Source organism: Lycium ferocissimum, chromosome 11, assembly GCF_029784015.1.
Source record: "Lycium ferocissimum isolate CSIRO_LF1 chromosome 11, AGI_CSIRO_Lferr_CH_V1, whole genome shotgun sequence".
NCBI classification, from domain to species: domain Eukaryota; kingdom Viridiplantae; phylum Streptophyta; class Magnoliopsida; order Solanales; family Solanaceae; genus Lycium; species Lycium ferocissimum.
Window position 1 is genome coordinate 54,955,343 of NC_081352.1, and position 22,452 is coordinate 54,977,794.

Here is a 22,452-nt window from a genome sequence, read left to right on the forward strand (position 1 = left end):
TCACTCATTCCGGAACACTCCTCGGACCCGAGTCACTTATTGCCCTCCGCCCGAAATTTACCTCGGACTCGAGCTTATACACCCTCCGTTCCGGAAAGAGCCTCGGACCCGGATCCACTCGATTATACAAGAAACACGGTTACATCCCTTTTAATGAGCAATTATCAAGTAGTCTATTATTTTCATCGAGAAGATCATATTAGCTTCTCACCACAATTCTCATCAATTTGTATCACAAGTTCATCAAGAAGATTATATTAACTTCTGTACAATTTCACATCACAATGTATGTCTTAATGTATTTCAGTTCATTAGTATGTATGGACTATGAACAATCAGCAATATCAATGTCAAACACAAGGCATCATGCCACAAGTCTTCCAAACCATTTCCATCATGCATGAGTGTATGAATGCATAAATGAGTTTAAACGTGGTAAATCAATACAAGCCAATAAAGCAACAGTGAAGGTGCACGTCACAAAGCCACAAGTCATATCAAGACTTGGATCAACTCAGCCATGAAATGAATCATACAATCATCTCAACCAACATAATAGTCTATGTCCCTCTTTACTTCCACATGTAGCAAGTACGCCTCACAACTAAGTCTTGTAACACCAAGAAGCTCCACTTTTCTATATATTATCATCAACAGCAATCATACATCAAGTTTTCTTCTACGTACTGTCATAAGTTTATATCACAATTCAAGCCTAAACTCATTATCCTTCCTTTCTCTGATAATATATGTCACAATAAGAGAGAACTGGGTACAACATGACAATTTAGGCAATAAGTCTATTTACAATAATAGGGCAGCAAGCCACCATCAACAACAATCAACGGAATAGAAATCCATCCCAAATTGCCACAGTATGAATACAGCTACACCTCATGTTTCAGTACATAAAGTAACGGCGACGAGCCCATAAAATCAGAAGTCATACCAAACTAGCTAATATCCAACCAAAACACCATGTTCGAAGACCTAATCATGCTTTCTTCCGTCAATTCTATACAATACATACGTTTCGCTAATCAAAGTCTAACTAAAGTAAGCCGTAACCTACCTGGAATGCTTAAAGTAAGCCGTAACCTACCTGGAATGCCGAGCAACAGTCTCGAATTGCCAAACCTTAGCCTTTCCTTCCTCTTTGGAGAACATCAAAACGATTAACGTCTATCAAATATGAATTCTATGTCAGAATATGAATCTAAGGATACCCATATGGCCATACTTTTATCCAAAACCCAAAAATGGACCCAAAATAGCCAAATCCGAGCCACAAGGGCAAAATTGTAATTGAAAATTCAGATACAATATAGTCAAAATAGTACTCTACGAGTCTAAACGAGTCCAACGATACCCGTATTGCTATACTTTTAGAAAAATATCTAAAATACCCCTAGAATGTGAATCCGGGTTCATGAGGGTAAAACGGGAAATTTAGTGCACAATTATGTTACCCATCATCTAGTTAACCTTCAATCTTAATTTCATGGAATTCTATTCATCACAAGATATCCAAATTCATCTTTTCTATTTTTAGCCCTAGGGTTCTTAACCCATTAGTTCTTCACAATTAGTGTGTAGGAATGACTATGAGATGATGATAATTGACACATAAATAATGAATACTAGGCTAGAATCTTACCCCAAAGTGCTTGTGAATGCTTTTCGATTGCTCTCTCCCCAACCGTCCAACTATTGAAGGTTTCATCAATTCTTGTATTTTAATCTTGCACTCACCATTAATGGAGCTTAATCTTGATAAGGGATTTGAGGAAGGAGAAATAATGAATCACGTAAGGGTTTGTACTTACCTTCAAGGAGGAACTTCACCCTAGCCCTAGGAAAATAGCCTCTCACATTCTAAGTGTTTTTGGGTTTAGGATGGGAAAAACTTGAAAAAAAAGACATTAAAAACGGACCTACTGCCCAGTTGGGCTGCTGTGGCGCTCACCAGGCCGCTATAGCGGTCCTCTGGTCGCTGCCAGCGGCCAGCTGGAACAGCCCGAACGAAAACGGGCATAACTCCCTCATCCGGAGGCCAAACACGTCGATTCTTTTTCCTATAGCTTCATAATTTTGATACGGATCTAATGGTTCAGACCTCACTCAAAACAAAGGTTGGATGATCAATCTGGAGACATTTCTATCCACAGACCTCTGGCGAAAACATCGAATACGAGCGCGACCAAACCGCAAACCCATACGAAACTCTTTGGAACCTCACCAAAACTTATGGACAAGTTCAAAATCATCATAATAACATATTGGAACTTTCAAAACATAGACACAGGGTCATCCTAACCCGACATTGACCATGGTCAACTCTAACTCGTCAACTTAACTAGTTTCTCCATGAATGACTCAATTTACACTCGAACCTTGCGGAACCCAACCCAATGACTTTATTAAGTTATATATCATACTAACACGACATGGGGAAGGGTCAACCAGGGTAATTAGGTCAAAAGCACTATAACGACCAGGTGGGTCGTTACAAAAAGGCACGTGACACACACATATGCCTAAACTTTTCATTGCATATCCAATTATTGGCTACTCTTATCGTTGCTTCATTACATGCATTTATAAACAACATAGAATGGTAGCATCAGTTGTGGCCACAACACTTTGATATCATATTTCTCAACCATTCCGCTTGTTTTCAAGAATCTTCATGCTAGATATTCTTATTCCATCCTGGAATACAAATTTATTTTGATGTCCAAATTATAGCACCTTCATCATCTTAGAAATCTAAATTTTATGGATTTTATCATTATCATGTATTGGTTCAGTACTCTCTTAAAGACCAATGTATTAATACCCCCGCTTATGAAGGTCATGTCTATACAATTTTTATTTTTGTTATTTTTTTTATATCTTTCAACATATACATCTTTTAATAAAAAGTCACAACTTTTATGAAAGAACACAACATTTATAGGAAGGCTTATATCATAACCATCATTTTGGTAGTTTCATCAACTAATCATCACCAAAATTGTCAAGTTGTAAATTCACTACCACATCAAGGATATATTTTGTGGGAGTTGAAGAAATAATTTTATATCTTAAACTTCTTCAAATATTATTGGCTATCAATCATAAGCCAAGTACCCCTACACTTTAAACATTTTAAGTGTCCTTTCCAAATAATAAAAAATCTTGAAATATTATTATGAAAGTCATAACCTCTCAAGTGACATCTTTATACGAGTGAATATAATATTTCAAGTGACACCCTTTCACAAATGAACACAATATTTCTGAAACGACACATGACCAACCACCACGTTAGTGATTCAATTAACTAGTTGTCACCAAAATGAACCAATTATAAATTCATTCATTGTCATATCAATATCCACCAAGGATTTGTGGGAGTGGAAGAACTACACACATAAATAACTTTATATCTCAAGTTTCTTCATAATTGTAACAAACACTAAGTCCAATATTGACTTTTATTCATAAGTCAAACATCCCCACATTTTAAATCTTTCAAATGACGTATTCTAGGCGACATTATCATATTGTTGCCAATGGTAATTCACAAATTATTAATATTTTTTAGTAAGATATCAAATTCATATACAATGTCTTTCCATTCCCTTTTCACAACACATATGAAATAGAATTACTTAGTAAATCATTTTGGTGCCAATTAGAGCATTCAGCATTATAAATTCATTTTGTTATAATATGAAGACGTTACTATTACAAAAGCATTTCAACAGTTAATGTACCCAAAACGATCCACAAATAAAGTACCTTTTCTCTAGATTTTAAATTATTTGAACAACTTTCAAATATGAATAGTATCCATCAAAATAAACGAATTCATATATGTCACCCACAACTTAAAGGCAACATTCACATGATTTTTATGCAACATAGTTATGCCACAATAATATTATTCTTTGGTGCAGAATAACAAATTTATAATAAATAAATCAAATATGTTATTCTTAAACATATTTAGAATGCATTTCATGATCATCACAAGTGGGCCGTCTACCCTAATATTTATGAGAATAAATTTCACAAAAATCATCAAAAGGCAGAAATTCATAAATAAATAATGAGTGAGTTCAAAATTAGAACCCGATTTTTGTCGCTTCTTAATCCATTACGTTAATGTGATCAGTTTACCATATTAAACTCAAAGCCATTGCCTTCACTCTTTCTTGGTTCATGGTTTATCACGTTATTTTTTTCTGAAAAGGGAAATTATCCCCACTTTTGAAACTGCAACACTATTCGACATGCCTTTTGAAGCAATCATAAGACTTCCCAACAGTAATACTACTGGAACATATATTTTTCCATGAAAACGATGGCCTTTTCTTTGTCTTGAGTCACGATTTTATTTTCCTCCATTCAAGAAATGTATTCAATTAAGAATACAATAATACTTTGACTTTTGAAGCCATAGCAAGAAGGAAAAAAAGCATACACCTCTTTTGAATCTACTTCTCTTTGGTTGTAGAACCAATCGGTATTCACATCTCCAACTGTAGATTCCTTTTTTCCTTGTCCTTTAATCTATGGATCACTATTTCCATTAGTATCTTCTTCATAATATCAATATCTCTTTAAGATTGTTAGAAAAATAGGTAAACAAATCGAAAAAGAAATGGCTTTGAGGCGTGGATAAATCGATTTTCCTTAAAGAGATATTAATCGTATACATATTGGGGATAATACAAGCAATTCTCTTTAAGATACAACAAAGCCCAGATTATACCTATAGTTTTTTCTATGCTACTTCATAAAGGAAGGCCTTATTATAGAGTTACACAAGTGACTATTGTAAATAGTCATGACTTTTCATGAACAAACTTGTCCATTTAAATTCAGATTTTAAATAAAATCTGAAAATATCAAAACTTTTATTATGTAAGTCTTCAAACTCTCTTTTGCCTTATGTTGTGTGAAAATCTCACTTCATATATATTACAAACTATCTAACAGTGTATCCTGTTGTATATTTCAATGTGTTGTTTACATAATTTAGAGATTTTAAATAGAGGTTTTATATTTCAGTTTCATGTCTGCTTAATTTGTAGATTTTCTTTTTGGTGTATTTCCTCAACTCTTTAACCTTTTGAGATCTGCATTTGTCTGGAGTGGGACCTAGTGGGTAACTATATTGCCGGACTTTGCATCCCGAGTAGTGGCTAAACCAAGTTTTCTCCCCCATTTGCAGGGAAGAGACTTGGTGGCCATGGGAATAAAAGTAGAGAAAACTTGGTTCTTGCTTGCGAACATGAGCCACATCCTTACTCTAGGTAAAAGCTTGACCATGATTTTTAGAACTAATTTTGACAACACCCTAGTCATTGTTCTTTGATCATTCACTTGTTCGTCAGCATGTTTACACGAACAAGATTATGGTGTCATGTTGTGGTTGACTAGTAGATGATTGGATTGCCAGCTTGAGACGTTCAAAGGTATGAACCTCTAAACCAGACGCTGTGGATGGTAGCATGCCAACTGATTGTTGAAAAGTTGGTTTCAGGATTCCTTAGTAACTTTTAACTTGAGCTTAGAGCAAATGAATGAATAAAAAATCAAAAGACGGAGATATGAGATTTTCTAAATGATCAAAACCAAATCCCAATCAGGCTATCCTTTTGTGGTGTGCATTCTAATTGAGCTCCGATCAAGCCCAGCTAAGAATAATCTTGGTGCATAGCATAAAATCAGAATATGTTGTGTGCAATGAGTGCTGCCACTAGAGCTGTCGAAATGGATCAGTCTAGCCCAACGTAGCTCAAGCCTTACTGGCCAAGGAATTTGATGGGCTGATGCTGGCTGGCCCTTCATTTGAAAGGGCCTTAAAATGGCCAGCCCAACCCAGCTCTAAAAGGGCTGCGGATGTATGGGCTAGCCCTTCACTTTTTTCCAAATTCTTTTTTTATAAGAAAAATTCCTTTCAATCTAAATTTGAACCTATAATTATGTCCATTGGTAACATTTCTAACATATGATTATATGGAAGTACACAATTCTACGACAACTTATTGCAGATTCAATACTCATCGTCAAGCACATTTGAAGCCTTTTGTGATAAAGTTGTCTTAATTAAGATCTTCATCTACATTCATATTCAAATTTAATTAGTTAAACATTATCAAATAACTACGTTTTAATAACTAGTAATATTTAAATTCACTTAAAACTATTACCACCACTTTGAGTTTGGGTAAAACTGTGCAACCAATTTCGAGTAGCACAAGTGTTAGGACACTTTGATGGTGGATGGAACTTTTATATTGGGTGATTAGGAATTTTAATCAGGAATTTAACGCTAAATGAGTTAAGTATTGTGTATGATACTACCACTTATTCAATAATCGTTATTCCTAGTTTTTACTTTTTTTCCACAATTTTCTTTTAAATTTTAAATTTAAATTGAAATGGCGATCATGAATGCAACTTCGATACTATGTGATTAGGATTTAACGCTAAATGAGTAAAGTATTGTGTAGATATTAATAGCTTGTTTGGCCAAGCTTCTAAAATCAGCTTATTTTGAAAAGTGTTTTTCCAAAAGTGTTTTTCAAAAAAGTACTTTTGGCGAAAAATAATTTGTGTTTGGCCAATTAATTTAAAAAGCAATTCAGAACAGTAATTCGTGTTTGGCCAAGTTTTCAAAAAAATGCTTCTAACTATATATTTCTTAAAAGTGCTTTTAGGCAGAAGCTATTTTTTTAAGCTTCTGAAAAATAGCTTTTTTTTTTTTTTTTTTTTTTGGTAACTACCATTTTTTGTATTAATCACCAATGAACCATTACAAGCACCATAGCACAGCTTATACCTCAGCTTGCTATCCAGTACAACCACCATTACACACACCTAGTTAGAACTTTTACAAAAAGAAATGCTGAATCAAACTTCTAAGCCTACGATTAGCTCTAACAACACATACATACACAATTTCTCTAGCTGTGCTATCACTAGTCCTACTCTTGTCCTCAAACACCCTTTGATTCCTTTCCAGCCAAACAACATGTACACATTCAGCCAACAACATTCTGAATAGTCCTGCAGCCTGAGTCTTTCCCTTGCCATTCATAATCACCCATCGCAGATATTGGTCCCATGTAGCAGTAGTAGCTGGTTTCCTCTGAGCCCACTTGAGAACTTTGTTGCAAACAAGTTTAATGAAATGACATTCCATGAACAAATGATCCCTGGTTTTGGGGTAGGCAGTACACAAAGAACAGATAGGATCAACAGCCAGTCCCCACTTACTAAGCCTATCAGCAGTTAACATCCTTCCATAGAAGTGTAGCCACATAGAAAATCTAGCTTTTGGTCTTGCATCATTAGCAAACATGAGACTTTTCCATGGTATCACAAACACTTGAGGCAATATAGATTGATATATATTTCTGACTAAACTATGCTTGCTATGAGGGTGAATTTGGAACTAAGATGTGTCGCTTAGCAAGCAAAATTTGCCTCACCATCCAAGAAGCTTGTTGAGGAATGGGGCAATCAAAAAATACTGCATCTTTTATGTAGTATGTATGCACCCACGTGATCCATAACTTGTCCTTTTTGTGTGCAAGATCCCAGCAGCATCTGGCAATGGCAGCTTGATTCCAAAGCTTGAGATTGATCAAATTGAGTCCTCCAGTTGCAAATGGCATACATATTCTCTCCCAAGCCACCAATGCTCTTTTGGTGATCACATTTGTTCCAGACCACAAGTAGCTTCTCCAGTAGGCGTCAATAAATTTCAATATAGTTGTTGTATAACGACTTGTTTGGTCGTTATTGCATTTTTGACAATTTTTGACCCTTTCCCGAGCTTGGTTAGCTCACTTTTGACCCGAGGGGACCGTTGACATGCTTCTCGAGGTGTTTAGATTTGATTCGGGTGACTTTTTGTGAAAATTTAACTTAAATTGAAAAATAGTTGACTCAAAGTTGACTTTTGTGTAAACGGACCTTTTTTGAAAATTCGTCAATTTCGAGAGGTATGGATGGTCATTTAGAACTTTTATGCATATTTGGTTCGGTCCCAATGCACTCGGATGCATTTTGGAACTTGGGTTGAAAAATTATAAATGAGGTATCGGGGGTTGACTCGGTCACCGAGATCTCCAATGGGAATTTCGAGGCACGAGTGTGTTCGTAGTGTGTTTTTATGTATATTTGCATATTTGGTTTGTGTTCGAGAGGTTCCGGGATGGTTCTGGGTGTCAATTTAAAATTTGGAAGAAATTAGAAAATTCTGGTGTCTGGTGCCTCCAATTCGGTGGCGCCATGGCTGTTTGGTGCCTCCAATTCGGTGGCACCATGGCAGTCTGGTGCCTCCAATTTGGTGACCTCCAATTCGATGGCGCCATGGCGGTCTGTTGACCTCCAATTCGGTGACGGGCAGTGACTGGGGTATTTAATGATATAAAATCCCAAATCTTTTCATTCATTTATTATTCCGAAGTAATTCATGTTGAGAGCTTTTCTAGAGGTTTCCTGGGGCAAACTCTTTGACGTAAACTCATTTATCATCTCTCCCTAATCCTGATTCTTCACCTAGTTATCATTAATCCATGCTAGAATCTTCCTAAAGTTATGAGAGCCAAGTGGGTTTAATGGATATTTCATCTAGGGTTCTAAATCAAGATTTGTTGATTGGGTTTATGCTAGATTATGATGTATCTAAGGTTATTGGTCATTTATCTTCCATTATTAGAGTTGAATTCTTGAATCAAAGAACTAGGGTTTATACCCAAAATTGGGGTTTTGCTTCAATTTCGAAATTAGGGGATTTCATGAGTTAAATTAGAAATTAGTTGTTGGGTTATGATCACCTAGTGCTTAATTTGATATTTTACTCCAGAATTTTCGATTTTGACTTTGTGGGCCCCGTTTCCCCAATTTCTAGGGTTAAAATTGACCTAAGATGAATAGTAGCAATATTAGTATCATTCTTCATGATTTCTAATCTAAATTTCGAATATGCCTAGACTACTTTGGTTCTGAGATTTAGCAAAAAAGGAAAGCTAAGGAGTGATTTGTTAGTGTTGCGGTTCGGCCATCCAGGTAGGCTATGACTTACCCTTGGAGAGACTTCATATAGCGAAACATATATTTAGATTATATTGTCGGAGAAAGCATGTAAACCTTCGGGTATGAAGTTGGGTTGGATATTGCCTTAGGTTGGGCCCTGTTGTGTGATTGGGGCTAGCCACCCCGTTGTGTTGTGACTTGATTGCTTTATTGTGCTGGTTTGATGCCACGTGTTGTTAGTAGATATTGGGAATTTTTGTTCCATCTTGATTGTGATATTATAGTATCTTACGGGTGGATGTTAATATAAGGATAGAGTTCTATATGACTTGGGTAATCTCTCATGATATTGTTGGCGTACCCATGTTGGTACTTGTGACACTAATATGTTGTTGGCGTACCATGTTGGTACTTGCGATATTTACCTGATTCTTGATGTTGGCACATGCATTGCACACATTCTCATGATATACTGTTGATACATTATTGGTACTTGATAAAACACTGTGATGAGCTGAGCTCAGTTTGCATGCAAGTGATGTGAGTAGTCCGATGGTTGTTCCGGAATTGTGGATTGTGTGAAAGAGAGATGAGAGTCCGTGATCAGAGTTTATGTACCGGAGTGGATTGTGTGTGATAAGAGATCCTGTTATTGTCATCTGCATGCTTGAACCATACATTGAGCACTCATCTTGCATATATATATATATATATATATATATATATATATATATATATATATATATATATATATATATATAAGGCACATTTGACAGGGCGGTGACGATGTGGCCTATGTTGTTTGAAATACTTGGGAGGTTTTATACTAATTGCGCGACTATCCTATGCTGTGTGATACGAGATGGTCGGCAGGCGTGAAGGGTGAAAAGGTCGTCTTTATGCTGTGTGATACGGAGCGACATAGTACATGGACTTCGCGGGTCCCCTATGGGTTGTGCTACCGAGACGTCGACATTTCTGTCCGGAGTACATGTGTACACAACACTACATTGCATATACATTTCATACATTATTGCATTGCATTGCATTTGGTTTCTGTTGTGATGTACTTGATATTCTTATGATGTACTTGCGATGCATGGATTCAGAGGCGAGTATTTGAGACTTAGCATATTTGAGGAGTAGATGCTTCAACATAAGTGATGACGTGTACTAGTTCTGGCTCGTGTATGACTTATACTTGTTGATTTATCTGTCTATCCTGCTTTATTTTTACGAATTATGTCAGCTATGCTTAGTTGGCCGATGATACCTACCAGTACCGTTGTTTTGTACTGACCTACGCTTGCTGTATTCTTTTATGGATGCAGAGTATTAGATAGGTTCTTCTCTTTTCCCTTGAGAATGATGACGAGGCTGCTGTAGAGTCATTCCAGGGTGAGCACGATGACGGCCGCTGCCCGAATGTTCTCTCTTTTACTTACTTGTCTTACTCTTATTTCAAGACAGTTGTATTATGAGGTGTTATCATCTTTTAGACTCGTAGCACGTAGCTAGTACTGTTGTATGACCAGACCAGATCTATGAGGTTGTATTTAGTGTTTCCGCACTTTATCTTATGTGGATGATTTGAGACTTATTCTATATTTACTTCTTCTGCCTTTACTTAAATTGCTTATATTGGGATAAAGGTTTGCCTATCGTGGTGAAAATAATAGGTGCCCGCACGGCCTAGTAAAATAGGGCGTGACAAGTTGGTATCAGAGCCCTAGGTTACCCGGTCTATAATGCTAGAGCGTGTCTAGTAGAGTCTCGTGGATCGGTACAATGAGCTCCGTACTTATCTGCGAGAGGCTATGAGACATTTAGGAAACTTCAATTTCTTTCATTCTCTCGTGCGACTTTATTCAAATTGGTATCTAGTCGATTCCAATTGGTATCTGGACCTTCTTATCTTGATCATCCTTAGATGATGAAAATCTGTCCTTAAATTCTTACGTGAATGGTTGATCTATGACGTGTCGTGGTTTGGTACGGGACGTGTTGCCCTGATTCGGACGCGTGATCCAGTTCGATTACTAGTTATGGCTTGAGGCCTCGATTGCTATCGCGATTAGACTCGTTTATTGTGGAAGTTCGTGAGAAATTGAGAGTTAGGTCAGAGGGTTACAAGGTCTCCATGTTTCAGCGTTGGGTTGCTCGGATGTGACAAAGTTCATTTATGGCTTCACAATAGTGGGTTGCTCGATGATGTGACCGGTTTGGCTTTAGCTTTATCAAGGCTTTATGATGGTGCATGTTACACTGGTGAACCAATGGCGGGTTGACAATTCAAAGAACGGTAGAATATTAAACTTCGATATGTGAGAACAAGTGTTCGTTCAGTAATGACCATCAAATGTGGACAGCGTTTTGTGATCACGTGTAATATAGGAAAGAAGTTGACAATGAGGACATGAAGGAAGACTTGGGTGGAAAGGGCGTAGCGAAGTGAGACTTTGTAGGATATCTTGGGCATGAGTACTTTTCGAGAGATTGGAAAGGAAAAATTGGTATCTGGCATGGTTGTCTAATGTTAAAGGTTATTCTTGATATAAGTTAGTTGATGTTAAAGGACTACTTGGTTATTAAGTGAATGCTATGGGCAAATTGCTTGATCGGTAAATTTGATTGGGTTGTAGAATTTGAGGGGTTAGTAATCGACTGATGGAAATGACTTCAATTATGAGCTTATGCGATAAGTTAATGACATGAGGAGTTGCTGGTTGTTCACTTAGATGTGGGGGGGGGGGGGGAGGGAAGGGGGACATTGATATTATTTTGTGGTTTATCAGGCTTAATGGATGATTAGTTTAGAGGATCGAGTGGATTTGGGCATTTGTTGGTTAATAGTGATAAAGGTGATTCCAAATGAAATATGGTAACTGAAGGATTACAATGAGGCATCTTGCTATCGGGTTCAGTAGTTTAAGGTTCGTAAGACTTGAGGTGAGATAACATGGTTACGTGAGTTGTGTTTGGGTTGAGGGGGAATTATATCATGACGTTCAGTAAAAGGGTGGCCGATGAGGTTGATTGATGTCTTCGAGATTAAGAGCAAAAAGGAAATCATTAAAATAAGAGTTAGTGATGTGAAAGTTCGATTGCGATTGTACAGTATAGAGTGGGATGGAGAGTTATGGATGAGTTGGAATGTTCAGTTATATCATAGAATTATAGGGTTTAGTGGTGGACTAAGGTTGGGAACCTTGTATTCATGGGGTAAAATAATTGGCTAGATCCCGCTACTAATGGTGTTATTACTCGGCTTAGGTGATTGAATAAAAAGGATTGGCATGCGTGTGGTTAGAGATGTTCAGATTCGATAATTAAGGTAAGAGATGAATCTTCGAGGACTAGTGATGTTAAAGATTTGAGTAAAGGGTTAGTAAGCATCGGTACTGAAATGATAGAATGGGCAATGATGGGTTAACCGAGTTAAGTTCGGTATACATTTCGGGAATTGAGTAAGTAATTCGAGCAAGGACGCTTCAGTGGGATACATAAGAATATTAGTGGTACTGTTGTGTGATACGCCGGATTTAGTGAGTGTTCAGTTCAAAGTGGTAAGCGTTAAGGAAATGCTAATGTGCAGAGTGTGTGGTACGATCCTATCTCCAGGATTAATTCGGCTTGTTGCAAGATTTATAATTATGTGGTATTCGATGAAGTGGATTCGAGGATTGATTACAGTATCGATCATCGTGGAGTGATTAGAAAATTGGGAATTGACGAGTTGAGAAAAGGTATAGATGATTGTGAATTGATAAGTAAAAGGTACATCTTGGGGATTTCTTGGGTCAGTATGGATTATGGTGTCGTTTTCTGCATATTCCAGTTGAGATGTGATTGTTGCGTGAGCTTAAGAAGGAAATCTACAGGAATGGACTATATGGTATAACAGAGTTCCGTGAGGTTCGTGATCAGCGACTAGTGAGGTTTATAAGAAGTGGCTTAGTGGTATACCGTCGGATAAGTTTCGTGACATACTACAATGGATGAGTTAGCATGCCTTAAGAGAGAGGATTATGGAATTCCTATCATATGAGGACTAGAGTTATATTATCGAGGTAATACTATGAGAGGTTTGATGGTTATATAATTACTTTATGAGGCTTCAGGTTTTGCGTCAAAAGGTTCGGGGTTGTATCGGAATTGTGTATCGAGTAGAGGTTGAGAAATATGAAGATTGGAATCGTAAGGTATAGCTCTTTGATACTAAGTTGATAACTGGGATAGGACTTTACTTGTGGAGTCGAAAGTGACGGACAGGATTTGTTATGCGTGGTATGGCTGTGATTGGTTTCGAAGTTCGGAGTCAAATCTAATGATTATTGGTGGTTTTTGAGAGTTCTGCATTCATTCAGGGTCAGCATGGTTCGAGTTAAGGTCAATGGTCTATGGTTATATTTCCAGGAAGATATTTATTCGATGCGTTGGGCTCAGATTCGAGGTAAGACAGGCTTACCGAGCTTTGTTAGGATTTCCTAGTGGAATTGATGATATTTTCTGAGAACTGTTACTTGGACAGAATGATGGTATACAATGAGCCTAGTATGGATTTGAGGAGGAACTATTGTGCGAAAGGTCTCTATAGTGATCAGTTGTTTGCTCGATGAGATATTCAGTGGTATGGTTTTCGTATTGTGATTTGAAGGTTTAAGAAGATTTGGGACTGGCCGAGTTGGGGGGGGCGCCGGTAAGATCAGTTTTGATGGAATTGCGTAGAGATCGCAGATGAATCAAGGATTCTTTCTAGCGAGGGTAAGTTATGAGTTCAAAATTTTGGGATGTGTGTTCATATGTTTCTAAGGAATCACGGTACGAGGAAACGACTCTAGTAAGTGCGAAAGAAAGGTTAGCGAAATCAGAGTATTTCATGGGTTCAGAATGGGCTACGGTTTGTGACCATGTTTCAGAGGATTGCGTTGGTTTGGGAAAGTGTTTGTGGGGTCTATTGATTGTGTTCAGAGTTGCGATTTTATCCAAACCAGAGAATTCGAGTAAAACGATTTGTTTATTCAAGGATCAGTTGTGAGGGAAAGTCGAATACAGAGATATGAGAAATGGAGCTTGAGCTAAGTTTAGAGAGTTGTGACTGGTAAGCGAGTCGAGGTGCTTGGACCTGTTTGAGAGTACCCGTTGTTGGACCCTTGTTTCTATGAATTGGTTTCACCAGAACTATCGAATGTTTATTCGATTTTCCATGTTCTGTGTTAGAGAAGTACCATTCTGGTGGTATTTATATCATCAGTTAGGGTTCAGTTTTGATCGGTGAGAATCTTTCCTGTAAGGAGAAGTCCGACATGCGTGGCTGATATCTTCAGTTATTACTGATTCGAGCATTTTTTGTCCTCTCTTCTTTGTCGCTCGAGGACGATCGATTGTTTAATTAGTATATGATGTAATGACCCGTTTAGTCGTTATTGCATTTGCGACACTTTTTCACCCTTTTCCGAGCTAGGTTAGCTCACTTATGACCTGAGGGGACCGTTGACATGCTTCTCGATGTGTTTAGATTTGATTCGGGTGACATTTTGTTAAAATGGGACTTAAAGCGAAAATAGTTGACTCAAAGTCGACTTTTGGGTAAACGGACCTTTTCGAAAATTCATCGATTCTGAGAGGTCCGGATGGTCATTTAGAACTTGTGTGCATATTTGGTTCGGTTCCCAATGCACTCGAATGCCTTTTGGGACTTAGGTTGGGAAATTGGAAATGAGGTATCGAGGGTTGACTCGGTCAACGAGACCTCCAATAGGAATTTCGAGGCCACGAGTGCGTTCGTAGCGTGTTTTCATGTATATCTGCATATTTGGTTTGTGTTCGGTAGTTTCCGGGTGTCAATTTCAAATTTGGAAGACACCAGAAAATTCTGATGTCTGGTGCCTCCTATTCGGTGGCGCCATGGCGGTCTGGTGCATCCAATTCAGTTGCGCCATGGCGGTCTGTTGACCTCCAATTTGGTGACAGGCAGTGACTGGGCTATTTAATGATATAAAATCCCAAATCTTTTCATTCATTTATTATTCCGAAGTAGTTCATGGTAGGAGCTTTTCTAGAGGTTTCTTGGGGCAAACTCTTAGAGGTAAACTCATTTATCATCTCTCCCTAATCTTGATTCTTTATCTCACCTAGTTATTATTAATCCATGCTAGAATCTTCCTAAAGTTATGAGAGCAAAGTGGGTTTAATGGATATTTCATCTAGGGTTCTAAATAAAGATTTGTTAGTTGGGTTTATGCTAGATTATGATATATCTAAGGTTATTAATCATTTATCTTCCATTATTAGAGTTGAATTCTTGAATCAAAGAGTTAAGGTTTATACCCAAAATTGGGGGTTTTGCTTCAATTTCGAAATTAGGGGATTGCATGAGTTAAATTAGCAATTAGTTGTTGGGTTATGATCACCTAGCACTTAATTTGATATTTTACTTCCGAATTTCCCGTTTTGACTTTGTGAGCCCCGTTTTCCCAATTTCTAGGGTTAAAATTGACCTAAGATGAATAGTAGCAATATTAGTATCATTCTTCATGATTTCTAATCTAGATTTCGAATATGCCTAGACTACTTTGATTCTGAGGCTCAGCGGAAAAGGAAAGCTAAGGAGTGATTTGTTGGTTTGCGGTTCGGCCATCCAGGTAGGTTATGGCTTACCTTTTGTGAGACTTCGTATAGCGAAGCATATATTTAGATTATATTGTCGGAGAAAGCATGTAAACCTTCGGGTATGAAGTTGGGTTGGATATTGCCTTAGGTTGGGCCCTATTGTGTTGTGACTTGATTGCTTTATTGTGTTGGTTTGATGCCACGTGTTTTTAGTAGATATTGGGAATTGTTGTTCCATATTGATTGTGATATTATAGTATCTTACGGGTGGATGTTAATACGAGGATAGAGTTTTATATGACTTGGGAGTTAATACGAGGATAGAGTTCTATATGACTTGGGTAATCTCTCATGATATTGTTGGCGTACCCATGCTGGTACTTGTGACACTGATATGTTGTTAGCGTACCATGTTTGTACTTGTGATATTGACCTGTTTCTTGATGTTGGCATATGCATTGCACACATTCTCATGATGTACTGTTGGTACATTGTTGGTACTTGATGAAACACAGTGATGAGCTGAGCTCAGTTTGCATGCAAGTGATATGAGTAGTTCGATGTCTGATAGTTGTTCCGGAATCGTGGATTGTGTGAAAGAGAGATGAGAGTCCGTGATCCGAGGTCATGTACCGGAGTGGAATGAGTGTGATAAGAGATCTTGTTGTTGTCATCTGCATACTTGAATCATACATGTAGCACTCATCTTGCATATATATCTATAAGGCACATTTGACAAAGCGGTGACGATGTGGCCTATGTTGTTTTGAAATACTTGCGAGGTTTTATACTAATTGTGCGACCATCCTATGCTGTGTGATACAGGATGGTTGGAAGGCGTGAAGCGTGGAAAGATCATCTCTATGCTGTGTGATATGAAGTGACATCGTACATAGACTTCGCGGGTCCTCCATGGGTTATGCTACCGAGACGGCGATATTTCCGTCCGGAGTACATGTGTACACAACATTGCATTGCATTTTGTTTCGGTTGTGATATCCTTGTGATGTACTTGATATTGTTGTGATGTACTTGCGATGTATGGATTCGGACTGAATATTTGAGACTTGGCACATTTTGGGAGTAGAAGCTTCAACTTAGGTGATGACGTGTACTAGTTCTGGCTTGTGTATGACTTATACTTGTTGATTTATCTGCCTATCCTGCTTTATTGTCTAAATTATGTCAGCTATGCTTAGTCGGCTGATGATACCTACCAGTACCGTTGTTTTGTACTGACCTACGCTTGCTGTATTTTTTTTGGATACAGAGTATTAGACATGTTTTACTCTTTTCCCTCGAGGATGATTGACGAGGCTGCTGTAGAGTCATTCCAGGGTAGGCACGATAACGGCCGCTGCCCGGATGTTCTCTCCTTTACTTACTTGTTTTACTCTTATTTCGAGACAGTTGTATTATGAGACATTATCATCTTTCAGACCCATAGTATGTAGTTAGTGCTCTTGTATGACCAGACCAGATATATGGGGTTGTATTTAGTATTTCCGCACTTTATCTTATGTGGATGATTTGAGACTTATTCTATATTTACTTCTTCCACATTTACTTAAATTGCTTATATTGGGATAAAGGTTCTCCTATCGCGGTGGAAATGATAGGTGCCCGCATGGCCTAGTAAAATGGGGCGTGACATGTTGGTATAGTAAATAATTGTGCCCAATAAGCTTGTATTCCAAACAACACAGATTGTACCAGTTGTGATCTGCCAGCATAAGAAAGCTTCTTTGCAGCCCAAGTGGTGATCTTAGCTATTATCCTCTCAATAGGCTGCCATTATAAGATAGACAACTTCTTTGTTGACAATGGAATCCCTAGATACTTGAAAGGTAATTCACCAAGCCTATATCCCAAGTGTTATAGTATATGATCCTTGACTGCTTGTGAGACCCCTCCAAGATACACTGAACTTTTGCCTAAATTTGATTATAGTCCTGAAGCTTCAGAGAAGACTTTGAAAGCTTTGTGGATTGCTATAATAGATTGTAGGTCACCCTATGGCAAAAATTAACAAGTTATCAGCAAACTCAAGTGGGCAATGCCAAAGTTTGGCATACCTTGGATGATATTTGAACTCTCTGACAGTTTTTAGCTGGTTTAGGGACCTACTGAGATACTCCATGCTAATAACATATAAAACGTGATATTGGATCACCTTGCCTGAGTCCCTTGGCAGCATTAAATGGCTTGGATGATTCACAATTGAACATGATTGTAATTTACTGTTCTTACACATTCCATTATCCAAGCAGTGAATTGAGTAGGAAAACCCAGTTCATCCATAACTTGCCCAAGAAAAGGCCACGCCACTAAATCATATGCTTTTTGCAGATCAATTTTGATCATACATCTAACAGAAATATGCTTCTTCATATAGGGCTTAACCAGCTCCTGAGCCATGATAATATTATCAGAGATTTCCAGGAATAAAGCTAACTTGTGCTTCACTAATAATATAAGGAATTACATCATGGAGTATAGCAGCCAAAATATTAGCAATGATTTTATATAGCACGGAACAATGAGGCTATTGGCCTAAAATCCTTAACAGTAATAACATTAGCCAGCTTTGGAACCAAGATGATGGTTGTACAGTTGACAGTTCTTGGAAGTAGCCCAGTATTAAAGAAGCCCGTGACAGGCATAATAACATCTTCTTTAAAAATAGGCCATGCTTTCTTGACGAAGTGAGCATTATATCCATCTATACTAGGTGCCTTGTCATTTCCAATAGATTTCAAACCATCCCCTACTTCTTTACCACTGACTGGTGCACACATAAGCGCATTTATGTTGCTGTTGGAGTGTAGGACCACTTTGCATAGTGATCTTTCTCACTTTGAGGTAGAGAGTGTGCAGTTGTACCCATGAGACCTTGATAAAAGGCAACAAACTCCTGTCTAATAGCCTCAGTAGATGTCAGCTTTGTGCCAGCCAAAGAAGTAATTTCATCAATTTGCTTCCTGTCTGTCCTTTCTTTCACTGCTGCAGCAAAAAATTTAGAATTAGTATCCCTTAATTTGATCCAAGCAGCTCTAGATCTTTGCTTCAACACACTCTCCTCAATCAAGGACCATTTCTCCAGGTTTTGTAATAGGACTTTTTCTTGATCCATTAATGCATCAGAATACTGCTTATTGATGGCCTCCTGGATATTACTCAATTCCTCTCTAGCTATTTCAATTCTTTGTGGGATGCCTTTGAACTCTTGAATGTGGATGGCCTTGAAGATAGGCTTAAGCAACATCAATTTATTCCACATAGCTAGCAATTTGTTACTAGGTTTCTGCTGAGCCCACACTTGTTGAACAGAGGGAGTAAATTGATCATGTTCACTCCACACATTAAAGAGCCTGAAGGGGATATTACTAGTTTTATTCCTAGAAGGTAAACTGAGTGACATAGGGGCGTGGTAAAAAATGAATGGTAAGTCATACTCAGTTACTGCTTGCCCAAATTACATTATCCACTCAAAGTTGCCAAGATCTCTATCCAGCCTACTACATATTCTTTGATCTCCATGTTGTTTGTTGCTCCATATATAATACTCCCCTTTCCAGCTTAGTTCATTAAGTAGTAAACTATGACTGCAATTAGCAAAGTCATGTGTTTATAGGTCACTGGAACACCCCTAAGCCTATCTATGGGGTATAATATAGCATTGAAATCCCCACATATAAGCCAGGTATAGAAATACCAGTAGCAAGGCTTTGCAATTAATCCCAGAGTGGCCTCCTTTGTTCCAATCCATTACAACCATACACCACTGTGAGCAGGCAGTCTAGAAGGCCTGATTTATCCTTCACGTTGCAATGAATAAACAGAGAGCTACAATATATCATTGTGACTTTATACCAGTTTGGATCCCACATCAACCGGGCCCTCCCATTAATAACATGAACATAACTAGTATAAACTTCCCATCCAGTAGCAATAGCCTTGCGAATACTATCATTCTTATGTACTTTTACTCTTGTCTCCAAAATACTGTCTAACTTTTCTTTAGGTACTGTCTAAACTCTTTTTGCTTGTACCTCTTATTTATATCCCTAACATTCTAAAAATGCCAATTCATGGAACTTGTGTGGAAGTTCCTCCCTTATCAGGTGGGAGGTTTACCTTGGCCCAAGTCCTAGTCTTCCCAACACTATCCTCTGTTCTAGCATTCATAGGTATAAGCTCAAGGAAGTTAACCAAATTAAACTGCGGGTGTTACTAAAGACTATACTATGTGGAGTGGGAGCATGAGTCTTTGGTACAAAAATAGGTTTTTACTTATCATCACAGTATTGAACATGAATAGTTGGTGTAGCTGTCTGATCTCTGATATCAATCTGATCTGGTTGAGCTATAGTAGTCACAACCTGATTCTCTGGCTGTTCTTGATGAGTAGGAATAGGACCGTTCGATTTCTATTCCAAAACAGGTCTCCTATATCCCCTTCTTCTATTCTGTGGCACCTACTGATTTACGGGTTGCTCTTGTTTCTTACACTTATGCCCAATGGCCAAACACTTCTCACAATATTCTGGCTTCCGGTCAAATTCAATAGGTTGAATAAACTCACTTCCAGATGGATCAAGAATGGTTAGTTCACTGGGGAGAGGTTTGGTAATATTAACTTCAATCAGCATCCTGGCATATATAATTCTAGTCTGGTTAGCTTGGTACACCTCATAGTTTCGTCCGTTGAGATTCGTTAGGTGTTAGTTGTCCTAATCGTGGAAACTGGAGTTACCTTCTAGGATATATGATTTTATATGTTCCCATATTATAGTTATGGGGGTTTATGTTATATCCCGCATTTTGTGCAATCGGATAATTCAAGACAATAGCAGGAAGACAACAAGCAAGGCCTCATTTTTATTTTGCTAAGCATATGAGTTGCTTATGAAAAATTTAGAAGTGAAAATATTAAGAAAGGCTAGGGGCAAAAAGGTAAATTTGCAATATGACTTGTGGAAATGTGGGGAAGACGAAGGGCAAAATTTGGAATTTGGAACTAGCTAAGAAATAAGTGGGCTTGAAAAAAAAAATAAGAGAGAAGAGGGAAGGCCCAACCGGCCATGGGCATGGGCTAAGCCCATGTTGAAAAAAAAATCCATGTGATTAAATAGAAGGCCATTCTTATTTTCTTCACAATTCAAGAAGTTTCAAGAAGCAAAAATTTGAAGAAACCTTAAGAGGCCATTCGGCCATATCAAGTTCTACAAGAACTTTGAAAAATCTTTTACCAAAAATTTTTCTTTCCTAGCCAAACTACTAATTTAAGGGTCCTTAGCAAGTTGGAGTGTTTGTTAGAGCAAGAGCAACACCTATTCATGCAAGTTGAAATTTCTAGCCAAGTGAAGAATTGAAGAAAAAAGTAAGGTTAATCCTTTTTATGTGTTATGGATGATTTTGTGTGTTGTAGCATGTAAAATTGGATGAAATTCATGGAGGGGAAAAACCATGTGTGGCCGTGTACCTATGGGTGTGTGTAGGAATGATGATTTAACTATTTTATCTAATATATGGTTGTTGTTATTGTGAATGCTATGTTGATAATGAAAAATTGGATGAACTTAGTGAAGTTGTTGTAGTTGGAGACTTGTTTTAGAGAGTATGTGAATTGAATATAATGTTCTTGCGTGCATGTAAGATAATGAGACTAGTATGATATTGTTGGTGTATGAATTATTAGGTTGTTATTGCTTTCATTGGAGTTGGAAGGTCTTGAAGGAAGTAGTATATTGATTAAGTTGTTAGAATGTATCTTGGGGTGATTATGGAAATTGTTGGTATGATTGCTGGCATTGTTGTTGATAGTTTGGCTGGGTTGAATTCCCGGATTGTTGTTGGTTAAAATTGGCTAAGTTAAAGTTTTGGAGATGGTATGCTTATAGGGGAAGTGCTGCTGAATTTTCGATAAACGAATGTTACTTTAAGATTCCATTTCTAAATGCTCTAATTAAGGTTTGGTAAATGTAACCAATTTGTAGATTTTGGTGGATTTGGAACTTGAAATTGGAGTCGCGTAAGAGGCGGAAAAGGTATGTAAGGCTTCACCCTCTCTTCTTTGGCATGTCTTAGATGTAATAGGCTTGGATACGTGCCTCGGGGACCACTCCAATTCTAGAAACCCGAGTTTGAAATTAGCCCTTTTTCATTCAATAGAATTGAATTAAGTTCTTCATATTTTATTGAATAATTGCACCCAATATCTATAACTCGTCAAACGAAACCGGATTACAATAAAACCCTCATAAATGGCTCCATGAAGCTTATTGTATGTAGTTTGGTGTACGCCACCTCTATTGACCCGAGGTGGGCACCTTATTCCCGAACTCCCTCCTATTGTTCTATTTGACTTGTTTCCGCACTAAAATTTAAGGAAAACTTTTGGTTATCATTCCGATTACTAAATAATAGTGTTTTAACCAATCTATTGATCCCAAGGCATGATTCTTCTTCTCCGAGAGCTCGTAAATGTTTGCCAAAGTGCCCGTATTTTCCCAAAACAAAGATTTATGGCAAAGTAAGCGTTACGACAAGGACGATGAATATGTTCTACAATGACACGGATGATGTCAAGGAAGAAAATGCTTATAAGATGAATATGACAATGATGATTCCATGATTGAAGGTTCTAAGTTCATGATTTCAGTGACGATATGAGAACGTTGAGCTATTTCTTGAATTCTCAACTCTATTCATGAATAATGACTATTTTTAGAGATTCCACAGTATACGAAACGATGCCTTATGATCCTGTTTTATGTTTTCTCATGATATTACTCT

The 22,452-nt window shown here is 37.7% G+C and overlaps 1 protein-coding gene across 1 annotated transcript; it reads right to left on the bottom strand.

Moving 5' to 3' along the window:
- Nucleotides 1–17,598: 17,598 nt before the first annotated feature.
- LOC132038488 (uncharacterized) lies at nt 17,599–18,452 on the bottom strand. Its single transcript, XM_059429151.1, has 3 exons — nt 18,188–18,452; nt 17,896–18,119; nt 17,599–17,667 (listed from the first exon to the last, which is right to left on the bottom strand). The coding sequence occupies exons 1-3, from the start codon at nt 18,450–18,452 to the stop codon at nt 17,599–17,601; spliced, it is 558 nt and encodes a 185-aa protein (XP_059285134.1).
- Between the last annotated feature and the right edge of the window lie 4,000 nt (nt 18,453–22,452).

Excerpts from the sequence above, each read along its gene's own strand:
- LOC132038488 (XM_059429151.1), bottom strand. The coding sequence starts at position 18,452 with ATGTGTGCACCAGTCAGTGGTAAAGAAGTAGGGGATGGTTTGAAATCT. Across the intron at positions 18,120-18,187 it reads GCCAATAGCCTCATTGTTCC|TGAAGCACAAGTTAGCTTTA; the intron begins GTGCTATATAAA and ends TTATATTATTAG. Across the intron at positions 17,668-17,895 it reads TAATGGAATGTGTAAGAACA|GGTGACCTACAATCTATTAT; the intron begins GTAAATTACAAT and ends TTTTTGCCATAG.